Below are 15,415 nucleotides of genomic sequence, written 5' to 3'. Positions count from 1 at the left end.
AAATGTCCCTGACTTGACACTAGCTCACACGTACAAGCAGGCGACACTCGCACACTCACGCACACTCACGCGCGCACACACGCATGATCAGACTTTCATTCATTCATACAAACACACTCGCTTCCGTTTGTCTGCGTCTAAGCTGTCGCCCAACACTGACTGCAATATGTTTGCCTGCCACGCCCATATCAGCAACAGCAACAGCCCAGCAACAGCAACAGCATCAGCTCCCTGGCGAGCTGCACACGAACACCTTTTTTATGTTTTTGCTTAGGGTATTGAAGGGAATGTTTGACGTCTCTAAATATATATATATATTGTAATTATATTTTTGCCGATATTTGTCAAGCTATAAGAGTAGACATCAGACTCTTGATTCTTGAGTTTACCTGAAGTAGCTTTGAAAAAATACTAGTTAGCATACCTTGAAAATTAATCGATTTGATTCTGAATGTTAAATATCTGTCAAGTTGTTCAGAAATTTATATTACAGCTTGTTCTGAAAAAGTTAGATTAATTCTTCCCTAAACAGTATTTATAAAATGCAAGCCCATTGTTTACCCAAGAATCATTTTTGATTTGATGATAACATTTTCCACAACTGCTGTAGAATGATATGTTATCTATCTACATGTAAGGGTATTCGCCATTCGATGCATAGATAAACTCAAATCGTGTATGCTTCTGTTGGTTTGTGTGCGTGTCCATATATTTTTTATCTCGTACGTGCAGCTATGACTGCCCCACAGCTCGAAATTTAAATAGAAATAGCATGTTGATGTTATTCGATGTAGGTTTGTATATTTAATTTAATATCCGACTCTGTTGTATGTGCATCTGCATTGCATGTTCGTTAGAATTTCTCTACCATAAATACATATGTATTTTTATTTACTTGCAAGCAAGCAGCTAGCTTCAGCTTCAAACTAACAGCAACAACAATAAGAACAACAGCAGCGACGTCGACGAGTAAATCTACTCGACTTCTCACGAGAAGTGGCACTCCCATTACAATCCCAGTTGGAAGTGACTCTCCGTGTAAGCTCTGCAAAGATGCGTGCCAGGCGAAACAATGTCGATGCGAGTGCTGCAACATTGTCATGCTCGAAAGTATGCTGCAGTTTTTTCTCTTCTCCCGCTAGCTATCGCAATGCTTGGTTGCGTATACGCACCGATAGCTGGTGTATGTGCACAAAAATCAGAATTTCAGCTAGACAAATAATGCTCGCCATTGGGATATGAGCGTGGCAACAGCAACAATGCCAGAAGTGCCACTACAGCTTGCCATGCCCACACGCCCAGTATACAGAGCCAAGGCTTGAGTGCCAACAAGTGTAAGTTGGCTGCTCGGCTGATCAGCTAAGTGCAGATAACAAGTCAAGTGGCCTGAGAGCCGGCGCTTAGGTGCGAGTGGTTGTGTGTGTGTGTGTGTGTGTGTGTGTGTGTGTGTAAGTGTGTGTGCGTGCGTGCGTGCTTCTGTGGCACCTGGCAGATCTGTACTTCAGTTTTTGCATGAAATCAAGCAGAATGAGAAACCAATTTGTGTGAAAACACAAAGGCAACACAGAGATGAAATGAAATTGGCCAAAACGGGTGCCTGGCGCCTTCACCTTGAGTTGGATTTGGGTTTGGCGTTTGGGTAAGTGGAAAGCATTGCGAAAGCAAACTTTTTAAATCGTCGCAAAGTAATAAATTGTGTGGCAACTTTCTACACCCATAAGAACTTGCCACTGGAATTTCAATTTTAATCTAACCCAAAAAGAAATGAGGAGAAATCAAAAGAAAAATCAAGCGACACAGCCAAGCACCTCAACATTATTTAAACGGAAAAATAGTTTCAGTTGCGGGAGCTTGTGTACTCTGTTGTGCGGTGCACTCAAATGCTGTATGGTTAACCGAGCCGGGCAAGAGCAACTAACATTATTTGATTCACATAAATGAAGCCCAAAGCCAGTGGGGCATGCAACAGCCCAGCCCTGCCTAGCTGCATAGGTGGACCAATGTGTGCTGGTGTGTGTGCGTGTGTGTGCAAGGTCGTGCGGCCACTCAGCGTGAGAGACTGCGACTGTGACTGTGGCTGAGGTTGAGGTTGCGGCTGAATGTGCGCCGCAGTGGAAATTCACCCGAATAAACACAAAATTTATATGAACACATGGGAGTTGGGCTAGCTGCAGTCGAACCCTCTCCAAATCGCGCCCTACACGCACGCACACACTCGCACACTTTCACAGCATCTGTATACGTGTGTGTGGCAACAAAAGCAATTTTGTCGTATTATGCATTCCTTTGGAATAAAATGGGGTCTATGGCTTTAGCCCGACCTGAGGCACATTTCCGTTTATGTAATGGAAACACATAAGTGCTTTCTAATTGACTACAAAATACCCTACTGTTATGTACTATCACGTGCATATTTACTAATAATCCCTTGTCGCCCGAGTTGAATTAATAATGCTGACAATCGAATTGTTTCGAAATTGATAATGTAGTTCGCCCCGCAAATTACCATCACGAGTCTACGCATTCGCTTTGTTTGCTTGCGCAACAACTATACAAATTGCCAATGGCTGCTCCATTTGAACCGGCGACCGCTACCTTGTGAGTCCGACGCTCAGTCACCTAAGCCATGCAGGCTCTCGCAGCTGTGCTTTTGATGTTTTTTGCACAAACTTTGCCCGCATTTTTCCCTCACATGCAGACCAAGTTTTTCCAAATGACCGTCTTATTGCTCACTTTCTACCCAAAAGGAAGTTTCAGTAAAAACGTAGGTTTTCTTTTCTCTAATAGTTTCGGGCAGCGCGTTGCTCACTGTTCAGTCAGTTAGTCAAGACAAACTTCTTTATAGTTGTAGATTGATTTAAAAACTGTTTCACATACTTATATGAAACAAAAACTATTTTGATTGAGCTGTATTTCTAAAACTCAGCTACCCGTTGAGTTTGAACTTACAGGATATTAGCAAACGGCGGAAACAGCATTTTCAAATATATTTTTATATTTTTCATTTGAACAAATCGTTTTTCCTGGTACATTTTTGTGCACTTTGTCAAAGACTCGACCCATAGAAATATTGTTTTTTTTTTTTTTTTTGTTTGAGCTGAGAACTGGACGGCGCACGCTAACATTTGCCGAGTTTATGCGGCTCATCAACATGAAAACTTTTTTGATTGACCAAGAGCACGGCGTCATTTTTATTGAGTGCAGCTTTGCCAGAGGTCGGCTCTTTGACAAATGCGGCTCATGCTGTTTGGCCTTTGGCATATTCAAGTAAAAACATGGCCTAGTCTTCCACAGGTTGCTATCCACTTGCTAAACTTTCTTCGCAAATTATGCCCACAACTGTCATTTCACAGATTTGTTCTTTTTATGCCCTACAGTCATCAAATGGCCGATAAAAGGTATATGTATATGTATATGTATATGTATATGTATATGTTTATGTATATGTATATGTATATGTATATGGATATGTATACGTATATGTATATGTATATGTATATGGATATGTATATGTCTCACCAGAGCAGGGTATTTTGTATTCAATCACTCTCTCACTTGAAGGGAAGTTAACTTGCTTTCCTTTCTTTTGCTCCGTTTTGCGCAATGGGCATATAAAACTCAATTGGGTCGTTAAATGTAAAAATTGTGATAAATAATCAAATTACACGCATTTGATGCTCGCCAAGATTTGGCGCTTTGAATTTTTATGCCGCAGATTTTTGGCGTATTTTGTGGGCTTTTCATTTCTGGCCGTTCGCCTGCTGACGAGGCGCATAATTTATGGCCAGCCGTCGATTTGGATAAAGCGATTATGAGGCCTGTCGGGCGTTTGGATAATGACGCGAGTGATTGGCTTGAGTCGGGAATGCTATCCCATAAATTGTATTATGTTTTCAATTATCGCGCATACGCCACTTGTGACAGGCGTCCGACGAGTGATCTGTGGTTAACTCGCGCGCTGTCCAAACGTCTAGAATTTCCAATTAGAACACACTTATTTCATGCAAAGTGCCTGCCTGTGGCTGGCGAATTCTCCAATGCCAATTTCAATTTCAATTGGCGAATTTCTTTTGTGCGTAACAGGTGAAATTAAAGGCAGCACCGCATGACTCAGTGTGTGCGCGTGTGTGCTGCGGTTGTGTAGATGTTCTGGTTGCTTGTCATTTAAACAGATTAATGTGCTACCGTCAATGGCATGTCGTGTCGCCGGCCGACGATGACATTATGTATTTGATTGTCAGTTATATGACTGACTGCCTGGCCCGCAACCCTTTTAATGGCGCATTGTTTGCCGGCGACAGTAACAAAAACCTGTCCAGCGAGTAAGCCATAAAGGGCCTTCGCGCAGTTAACAGGTAAGCGGCCAACATAATTTCAATTACTTGATGAGGTGGTTTTGCTTCAACTATTTTAATTAGCCGTAGCACACGAAATGGCCAGACACCAACGGATCAGAGACAGGCCTTTGATGTGGTCTTGACATTTTGCAGTGACACGGACCGGCTGACATCCAGTATTCTCTCAGAGTGCGTCAGCGCTAAAAGCCCAAACCAAAAAAGCTGAGAGTTAGCATCCACGTTGGCAGCGGCATCGGCATCAAAATCAAAGTCAACGGGCCATTGGCGACACTGTCATGGGGCATGTCAAGGCGTTATTTGATACGCGAGACGTCAACGCGCTGACAGCTTGCACATTTTTCATAACTCGCTCGGCCAGTGGCAGTTGCCACGGGCAGTGGCAAAGTGCCGCACTTTCACTGGCTGCTGTGCTACTACTAACAGCTTACAACAAACACTTGACTGACTGTCTATTTTGGCAGCGGCATTTAGCGCATTGGGGACTCGATCAAAGGTGTGAAACACTTTTGGTTCGCTTGGTTTGCTTCTATTTGCGCTCACTACCTATATATATATATATAGTGACATATCCATAGTCGCACCCACCCTTTAACATAACTTAGCACATAAGCATAAGCACAATTATAAACATTTCTAATATTGTAAACAAAGAGCCTGGTGATAACATCGACATTGGTCAAGATCAAACTGTCCCCCTTTGGTAGACATAAACAATTCACCCTAAATATCACGCCACTGTCAATGTTCCCATCAGAGTACTATCCCACGCATAATTGCTGACGCAGCTCAAACTTCACTCAATTTTGACTCAAACTCTCTCAAAGCGAAGTTTGCTAAGCGACCGCAACAGTTAGATAAATCAGTTCATATTCGGGAAGCAAATCTGAATGTACTCAACAAAAGTAGCCGTTAAGTGAAAATAATAAATTGAAATATATTTTTTTATAGTAACCTAACGTGTAAAACTTAATTGGCGCAGCCGGTAGGATACGTCGGGAAAAAGTTAAGATCGCTAAAGGATAATTAATTCCCAGATCTAACGCACAATCGCGACCGAAAGTGTTGTCGGAGTGTAATAAAAATTTTCTCGAATACGTATCCGCACAAGAACCTTCGGGTCACTAGTAGCTTAATAATATTGACCCTTTGGGCAATAAAGCTACTACAGTTAATAACGACTGGATTTGCATATCGTTTGATCCCTGCAATACGTTATTACTGAGTCTTTTTAAGACACACACACAAAAAAAAAAAAAAAGAAACATTTAACCAATAATCCATCACAAACTTTAACCTAAAATAAAAGTGCAAAATCAAAGAACAATAAAGTTCAAACCTACAAACTCAAAACTATTCAAAAAAAAAGTGTATTACACCAAGATGACAATGGAATTATCAGAACAACACCTCAACCAGGCCCTTTCACAACTTAGACAGGTGCCAAGCTTTGACGGATCAACGGATCAACTAAACGCCTTCATTAAAAGGATAGATTACATCCTACACCTGTATCCAACCCGAGATGTTAGACAACATAGCATCTTATACGGAGCCATCGAATTGCAAGTCACAGGAGATGCTCAGAGAATATCACAAAGGACAGCAGCCAACACTTGGCAGGAGCTGAGAAACGCATTGATTGAAGAATACAAAGTGCAGACACCATTTGAAGAACTCCTTCGACGCTTATACAACACGAATTACCAAGGAAACGTCCGTAAGTTCATCGAGGAGCTCGAGAATAAATCTTTTGTTATATTAAATAAGTTAGCACTAGAAAATATACCTAGCAATACAACCCTTTATACAAATGCTATGAATAACACAATCAAAGATGTTATTACAAAAAAATTACCAGATAGGCTTTTCATGATGTTAGCCAGACACGACATTACGTCGACACAAAAACTAAAGCAAGTAGCTCAAAGAGAGGGATTATATGAAAATAGCGTTACTGAAAAACCTAAAAATAATAATGTTCAGGGAAATCCAAATAACAATCGTAGGAACATGGGAAATTATCAGCAAAATGCTAACCCAACCACCATTTCAAGTGGCTATTCCAACACGAATCAGAGTTATCACGCACAAAATAAACAGCATAATAAGTCCGAAGACAATCAGAAAGCTCACCACGAGTTCCAACAGAAATTAAGTCAAGGTAGATACCAAAATCCCTTAAACTACCAAAATCAGTCCCATTCACGCTTGAATGCACCAAACCCTCCGACTAAACGTCAAAGAGATAGTAACAGTGGGCAGATGAAAATGGATACATCCGAAAATTTTCATCAGCAAGCCTCGGAACAAACAGAAGAAATCCATTCATAAAATTGATTATGAATGACGAAGTTCTAAAATGTGTCATCGACACAGGTTCAACCATAAATCTAATGAAAACAAACCGCTTAAATTTTCCAGTTTACAACGAAACATTAAAGGTTCACACCATAAATGGTGTTATTGAATTAAAACAAAGTATACGATTAGGAGCAAGCAAAATTTGTCCGAGCAAACAAAAATTCTATATTCACGACTTCTCAGAGCATTATGATGTTCTGATTGGGAGAGAATACCTTGAGGCATGTCAAGCAAAAATAGACTATGCACAAGGATCCGTAACCTTAGGAGAATTTAACTTTTGTTTTAGATATAACGACGAAGAGGTCGAAGAGGACATGACCGCACAAGAGTGCCTTGATCCACCCTCAACAGAGGACAGACCATTTAACTTCGCTATTAATAATGAATTAATAGAAAACAATGAGTTTAGGCTAGAGCACCTAAACTCAGAAGAAAAAGAAAAAATAAAAAAAGTTTTACATGAATTTCGTGATATCCAGTACCATGAAGGTGACAATTTGACTTTCACTAGTACAATTAAACACAAAATTCTAACAAAACATGAGGACCCAATTTACAAGCGTCCATACAAATATCCTCAAATATACGATGAGGAAGTAAATAAACAAATAAGCGATATGATAAAACAAAATATCATACGTAAATCCAAATCCCCTTACTGCTCACCAGTAATAATCGTTCCAAAGAAAAACGATGCATCTGGAAAGCAAAAGTTCCGGTTAGTCATAGATTACCGCAATCTCAATGAACTAACTATTAATGATAAATACCCTATCCCGATCATGGATGAAATATTAGACAAACTTGGAAAATGTCAATATTTCACAACCATTGATCTAGCCAAAGGCTTCCACCAAATCCAAATGGATCCTGGTTCAATACCCAAGACCGCATTTTCGACTAAACATGGCCATTACGAGTACACTCGCATGCCATTTGGTCTTAAGAATGCACCTGCAACGTTCCAACGTTGTATGAACAATCTCTTAGAAGATTTAATTTTTAAAGATTGTCTGGTCTACTTAGACGACATTATTATTTTTTCCACTTCATTGGAGGAACACATTTTGTCGCTACAAAAGGTATTTAAGAAGCTTAGAGAAGCTAACTTAAAACTACAGTTGGATAAATGCGAGTTTATGAGAAAAGAAACTGAATTTCTCGGTCACATCATCACAACTGAGGGTATAAAACCAAATCCCAACAAGATACAAGCAATTGTCAAATTCCCAATTCCAAAAACCCCAAAAGAAATTAAATCATTTCTAGGATTATGTGGTTTCTATAGGAAATTTATACCAAATTTCGCTAATATAGTAAAACCATTAACACTTAAATTAAAAAAGGGAGCAAAAATCAATATAAAAGACAGAGACTACGAGCTAGCGTTTGAAAAGCTAAAAGTACTCATAACATCCGACCCAATTTTAATATACCCTAACTTCGAAAAACCATTTTCATTAACTACAGACGCGAGTAATATGGCAATAGGGGCCGTCCTTTCGCAAGAGCATAAGCCTATATGCTATGCAAGTAGAACTCTCAACGAGCATGAGTTAAATTATTCAACGATTGAAAAAGAATTATTAGCAATCGTTTGGGCCACTAAATACTTTAGGTCCTATCTTTTTGGTCGACAATTTCAAATCCTTAGTGATCACAGACCACTCGTCTGGTTAAATAATATGAAAGAACCTAACATGAAATTACAAAGGTGGAAGATCAAGCTAAATGAGTTTGATTTCCAAATTAAATACGTCCCAGGAAAAGAAAATTATGTGGCAGATGCTCTGTCCAGAATTCAATTAAACGAAAACTTCTTAGGCGAAGATACAATTAGCACAAGAGCAACAATACATAGTGCTCAAGAAGACAACAGTAACCATTTACAAATCACAGAAAGACCACTTAATTATTACAATCGACAAATAGAATTTGAAAAAGGAACCGAGAACGAAACAAAAGTTACGAATTACTTTCACAAAACCAACATAAAAATTACGTACAAAGACATGACTAATACGCATGCCAAAGAATTAATAAAAGAATACTTATGCACAAAGAAAAGTGTGCTATACTTCCACAACGAAGCAGATTTTCCAATTTTTCAAGAAGCCTACTTAGAAATAATAAGTCCGAATAATTCAACAAAGGCAATGAAAACTAGTACAAAATTAATAGACCTTCAAACATACGCAGAATTCAAAGAATTAATATTAAAAAAGCACAAAGAATTATTACATCCAGGAATTGAAAAAACTATCAATTGGTTCAAAGAAACCCACTATTTCCCAGATTATCAAAATTTAATTCAAAATCTAATAAATGAATGTGAGATTTGCAACATCGCAAAAACAGAACACAGAGATACAAAATTAACTTTCGAAATAACTCCAGAAATCGCTAATATCCGAGAAAAATATGTAATGGATTTTTACATAGTAGGAGATAAACAATTTTTATCTTGCATTGATATCTATTCAAAATTTGCATCATTAATAGAAATAAAAAGTAGAGACTGGCTAGAAACCAAACGAGCTATATTACAAGTGTTCAACCAAATGGGTAAACCCATCGAAATAAAGGCAGACAAAGACTCAGCTTTTATGTGCACAGCTTTACAATTATGGCTAAAATCAGAAGCAGTAAATATTAATATAACCACTAGTAAAAACGGTATATCCGACGTAGAACGATTTCATAAGACAGTTAACGAAAAACTAAGAATCATTAACAGCGACTCAGACGTCGAAAATAAACTTACAAAATTTGAAACTATACTCTACACGTACAATCATAAAACAAAGCACAAAACGACTAACAGAACACCAGCGGACATATTCATATATGCAGGTACACCAGAGTATGACACTCAAGCTAATAAAGAAAAACTAATAAATAATCTCAACAAAAAACGAACAAATTATGAAATTGACACTAGATACAAACACTCACCGTTAGTTAAATCAAAGACGACAACCCCGTTCAAGAAAACAGGAGAACTAAGACAAATCGACGACAAACATTTTGAGGAAACTAACAGAGGCAGGAAAATAACACATTACAAAACCAAATTCAAAAAGAAAAAGAAGACTAATCAAAGCAAATATAACAATTACAGGTCAACAACAGACAGCGATCAAAACATACAAGCACCAGCTTAAATTAATTATTATAATATTACTATCAATAACTGTAAACCATATAAATGCACAGAGTATTGAAATTAATCCTATCAAAGCCCATAACGGATATCTCATATTTAAAACAGGAACCATAGACATTCCGACAGATTACGAATTCCACTGTTTAACGGTTAATATAACAAAAACCGAAGAAACTTTTAACAATTTAATTGAACAAAGTAAAGAATTCAATAACCTTATACAAATCGAATACCTAGTAGAGAAATTAAACAGAGAAATAAACGGCTTAAAAATAGCCAAACGTAGCAAAAGAGGTTTAGTTAACATAGTAGGAACAGCATATAAATACTTATTTGGAACATTAAATCAAGAAGACAAAGCAGAAATTGAACAAAAAATAAGCAACTTAGCAGAAAACAGCGTTCAGGTTAACGAATTAAATTACATAATAGAAGCTATAAACAAAGGAATAGAAATCATGAACGAACTAGATCAAGAGAAACAAAAAGGAAAGAAATTAGATATCCTTATATTTAACTTACAACACTTTACAGAATATATAGAAGACATTGAGATGGGAATGCAGCTCACAAGATTAGGAATTTTTAACCCAAAATTACTAAAACATGACTATTTGTTGCATGTTAATTCTGAGAAATTGTTGAATACAAAAACTTCCACTTGGTTTAAATCAGATACAAACGAAATACTGATAATATCCCATATTCCTCGAGAAATAATAAAAAGCCCGGTATTCGAAATAATTCCATACCCGGATGAAAATAATAATATTTTGACAGAAATAGCTCATGAAAAATATTTTACCCAAGATAAAAAAGTTTATAGCAGAGAAACAAAAAAATTAATTAATAATGAATGTTTAACAGGAATTTTAAACCAAATAACATCAGAATGTAGTTATACTAAAATTTTGCAAAATTTTCAAATCAACTACATAGAACCAAATATAATTTTAACTTGGAATTTACCAAAAACTATATTAAACCATAATTGTATAAATAACGAAATAACAATAGAAGGAAACAATATAATAAAAATCTTTAATTGTTCATTGCAAATTAATGAAATTTCAATTTCAAACAATATGTTAGATTATACTCAAAGCATTTACGTAAGCAATGATGTTATAAAATTAGAACCACTTTCGTTTGTACAAACGAAACAAATTATAAATGCACATACAAAATTTAACAATGTATTCCAGATAATTACAATAACCATATTTGTAATCATATTAATAAGTTTAACACTGTATTTGACATATAAGTTCAAAAGCATACCTAAGAAATTAATTATAAAATATAAAAAACCCAAAGTAGAAGAAACACCTACAATAATAGGAGATATACCAATTGTAAAAGAAGAAAATGTTACACTATATCCAAACTTAAACACCTGAGGACAGGCACTTTTCTAATGGTTGGGGGAGTGACATATCCATAGTCGCACCCACCCTTTAACATAACTTAGCACATAAGCATAAGCACAATTATAAACATTTCTAATATTGTAAACAAAGAGCCTGGTGATAACATCGACATTGGTCAAGATCAAACTGTCCCCCTTTGGTAGACATAAACAATTCACCCTAAATATCACGCCACTGTCAATGTTCCCATCAGAGTACTATCCCACGCATAATTGCTGACGCAGCTCAAACTTCACTCAATTTTGACTCAAACTCTCTCAAAGCGAAGTTTGCTAAGCGACCGCAACAGTTAGATAAATCAGTTCATATTCGGGAAGCAAATCTGAATGTACTCAACAAAAGTAGCCGTTAAGTGAAAATAATAAATTGAAATATATTTTTTTATAGTAACCTAACGTGTAAAACTTAATTATATATATAAACATATAAACTTATCAGCTAAGTGGATGTGTAACTGAATGTGTGTAATTGTGTGTGCCTTTCGATATTCAGTGGCCGCCGCAGCGTGTTTCACAGCTGTCCTGCGTGCAGAATCGATTGCGATTGCCGTTGCAGCCCTTGTAGGCGAAGGGGCGGCAAACACCCTTGTCATAGTACCAGCGGGTCAGGGCCTTCGTCTGATCCTTGCTGTTGCAGTAGTTGCCCTCGTTGCGGCCCACATAACAGTTAACGTTGTCTGCAAACAAGGCAAAAGAAATATTCTGTTTAATTGAGCAATTATTTGGTTAATCGATTCCTATTTGTGCCCATAAATCATGCATTATTTCTTTGCCTCAATGACTTCCAGCTACCCGCCCTTCCCCTGTGTGTTGGCATGCGAGTGGCCTCATTTGGTCCAATTGATTTTGTTACGGAATGAGAGCATTACGCATACAATTTTGACAAAATATTTTACAAATTCAAAAGCCAGAATATGTGCACATTTCTATAGAAAATGGCAAATATGACTGACAACAGTTTTTGGCAGTGGTTTGTCAAATTGCGACTGAACATTCAAGCATAAAGCAGAAATTGCCCAAAACTTGTTTATATTATTCAGAAAAGCTTGAATAGTTGCGAACAATATATAATTGCATGTGCTCAATTTACCTTTTAATTCAAGGAAAGGATGGAAGAGGCGAGAGTTTAAGATATTGTTAGCACTAAGATAAACTGCGTTGGGTACACAACGTGAATTCTAAAGAAATTTTATGAGTTAAGATCCTTTGCAGTCTTATTTATCGAATATAAACAATAATATTTGCCATAGCTGAGTTAGGCTGCTTGAAGCTTCTCCTTTTAGATCGGAGCCGGCGATTCTGATGTACGGATATTGAGAAGAAATAATATACATGCTTGCAAATTTAATTGCAAATACTATAACATTGTTAAATTTCTATATTTAGCATTCAATATTTGTAATTGGTTGCACTTTCAGATCAAAGCAGCAATTGCAACAAATAAATCTTTTGGATATTGCCTGGCTATTAATTAAATTTTTATGGTCCATTTGTTGATATTTTCTGACATTAATGTAGCATTTTGTAGTTGAAGAACTGGCCACGCCCACTTACTTAACTCCTTGCACAGGCCCTCTCCAGATCCGGCCGCACCGATTCCGATCGTCTGAGTCAGCAGAATGACAGAAATAAGGCAGACCAGTGCCATAGATAGGAACGTCAAATTGACTTTAAAATTCATTTTTATTTATTTTATTTTCACGCCGCGGTAAAATGCAATAGAATTAAGATCGACGAGTGAAATGTCTGGGTGTTCCAATAGTTTCGTTGTTTATTTTTAAGTAATTTGCGCTACTTTGACAAAACGCGACGTGGGCCAACGAACCGAGCGAACTGAATACTGGCCGGGTTATACTTTTAGTTTATATACGAAATGCCGGAAATTCTGGCGAGATTTTGGCCCGAACTCGAGCACGAGCATGCGGCTGTGGCTGTGGCTGTGGCTGTTCCCATTTTCGTGATACTTTTGTAATTTTTTTTGTTTTGTTTTGTTTTTTCTCTGTTCGAAAATACTTTGAGCAATTGTCCATCTGGCCAGCAGTTCATCCATACAGCCATGCATCCATCCATCCATTCGCAGCATCGTCCAACGGTAAATGTCCATCAAAGCCAAGTAGGGGCGTCTATTTTGGGTACACAAATATATTTTGCGGGCTCCGTCAATTGCACTTAGCGTTATCGCGAGGCGTTTACTTTGGGCTCGTTTGCATAATTTTCAACTTATTGAATATATTCCACATAATTAATTTTAATTATTTGTACTTCTTTCGTTTTTGCAAGTATTTGAATTAATTTTGATGCTAAGAAAGGCAAAAGGGTCGACTCTGGACCCAGTCAAGGGTTCACTTCCATTGTCTCTAATTACAATGGGGCGGCATTTGTTTTAGATTTTTCAATGTCACACAGCCTGCGTAAAATTCTCCATTTGACAAGTGGTTCGCCCTTTAGTCCAAGTCAAGAGGCAAACACAAAAATCAATCTTCATTTTAAATTCAATTTTCTTTTTCGTATCGTATTCGATATGCTGGAGGGGGAACCCAAAATTGTATACATATACATACAAACACATATACATATATATAAATATATATATATTGACTGTTGACGACGCATTGCTGCAAACTGACGAGGGAATTTCGCCTGTCGCAAATGGCAGCCAGCACAGGACAGTCACGGGGCGAGTAATCAACAGCTTTGCCGAAAAAAAAAAAACACAAAATAAAAATTGGCAGTTACCAAAAGTCGAGTATTATTTCGATGATGTCCTTAAATAAAATGCTTATAAATATGCATGCAAGGAGGATTATTTTTCAGTGAATTCAGCGCTGAGCGCCGGAATATACGGATTCGGTACAATGTGTCGTATGATTAATTGACAAGTAATGCACATGAAAAGCGTTAATGAATGAATGCGCCACGGAAAGGACGACATTAATGATGATGTTACCCGATGATGTGGCAACCAGTCACTCGGTCGACGCCATTCCCACATGACACGCCCTATGTTTGCAGCCATTGGACCAAATGCCAACAGACTTTTTAATTGGACGCTCTGCTTGCAGAAAATCTCGCATTGGGCAGTGTATCTGTAGTTGGTAAATCATCAAAATTACAAGCAACGGAAATGTAAAATTGCAGAAGCTTGTAACTACCTTCAAAACGGAAGTATTAACGAAAAAACCCGTCCCCAGGTATACAAAGCCAGTCGACTGAAAGCGCTGCCAAACAGCCAAGCTGGCAGAGTTACCTGCGGAGCGACCCGCAGTCCGTTTCGAGTGCGTTGCCCGTGATTAGTTACTTAAGGGTCGAAACAATGGATACACGGGATGTGTATCAGCGACAGTAAATCAATACGTACTTAAATGTGGCTCATTCTCAAACGTTACGAGATCTGGCTACAAATATAAAATTGACAAACTAAGCAAGAACAAATACGAGCTTCTCACTGTTAGATGCTCTGTCCAGAGTGAAAGACAGGTGACTGTAAAGTATTTGTAATGATTAAAGTTGTGGATGCGTTCTCTTCTTAGAATTTAATGTAAGATACATAAGTTGTGCTAACAAACGGGAGCAAGATGTGAAAATACAGCAGAAAAAAAATATACTGAGCGCCCCATGTCGACATAAACTGTCACAACTGTGTCACGTCAGCTCATGTCAAGCAGAGAAAAAATAAATTGGAAATATTAAGAGAAAATTATTTGAATATAACATAATTATAAATGTAATCCAATTAATTCAGAGCATATTAATGGTAATCAAATATGTAAACAGGTAAGAAGCAAATCTTCAGCATAAGTCATATGACTTGATTATAAAAATGTGCTCATTAGATTGGTGGAATAATGAGTAATGAAATATACTTGCATTGTTCGCAAAGTTGTTAAAGCGACAATATGCGCTAATGAAAAAATGCCAAAAGTGAGAAGAGCTGCACGTCTCATAGCTTATCAATTAATAGTTAATAATGCAAACTTTTTTTTTTTTGCGGCACTTGTGACTTTGATGCTCCTTGCAACAATATACTCTGTATCAATTGCAAACAGAGAGTATACAAAAAAAAAAGAAATAATAAAAAAATCAGCACAACATAAAAGC

The 15,415-nt window shown here is 37.4% G+C and overlaps 1 protein-coding gene across 1 annotated transcript; it reads right to left on the bottom strand.

Annotated features, from left to right (window-relative positions):
• Positions 1 to 11,671: 11,671 nt before the first annotated feature.
• On the bottom strand, positions 11,672 to 13,157 carry LOC6635102 (major allergen Ani s 1). Its single transcript, XM_002058626.4, has 2 exons — positions 12,872 to 13,157; positions 11,672 to 11,994 (listed from the first exon to the last, which is right to left on the bottom strand). Exons 1-2 carry the CDS (start codon positions 12,996 to 12,998, stop codon positions 11,807 to 11,809), a joined length of 315 nt encoding a protein of 104 aa, XP_002058662.1. The 5' UTR covers positions 12,999 to 13,157; the 3' UTR covers positions 11,672 to 11,806.
• Between the last annotated feature and the right edge of the window lie 2,258 nt (positions 13,158 to 15,415).

This window comes from Drosophila virilis, chromosome 2 (genome assembly GCF_030788295.1).
Source record: "Drosophila virilis strain 15010-1051.87 chromosome 2, Dvir_AGI_RSII-ME, whole genome shotgun sequence".
Taxonomy (NCBI): domain Eukaryota; kingdom Metazoa; phylum Arthropoda; class Insecta; order Diptera; family Drosophilidae; genus Drosophila; species Drosophila virilis.
Note: the sequence above shows the minus strand (reverse complement) of the source record. Positions and strands in the feature narration are given on the sequence as shown.

What these genes read in the sequence shown, in the direction of transcription:
- LOC6635102 (XM_002058626.4), bottom strand. Translation starts at nt 12,998, where the DNA reads ATGAATTTTAAAGTCAATTTGACGTTCCTATCTATGGCACTGGTCTGC. An exon ending in GGGCCTGTGCAAGGAGTTAA is followed by an intron (nt 11,995 to 12,871) that starts GTAAGTGGGCGT and finishes CCTTGTTTGCAG; the next exon opens with ACAACGTTAACTGTTATGTG.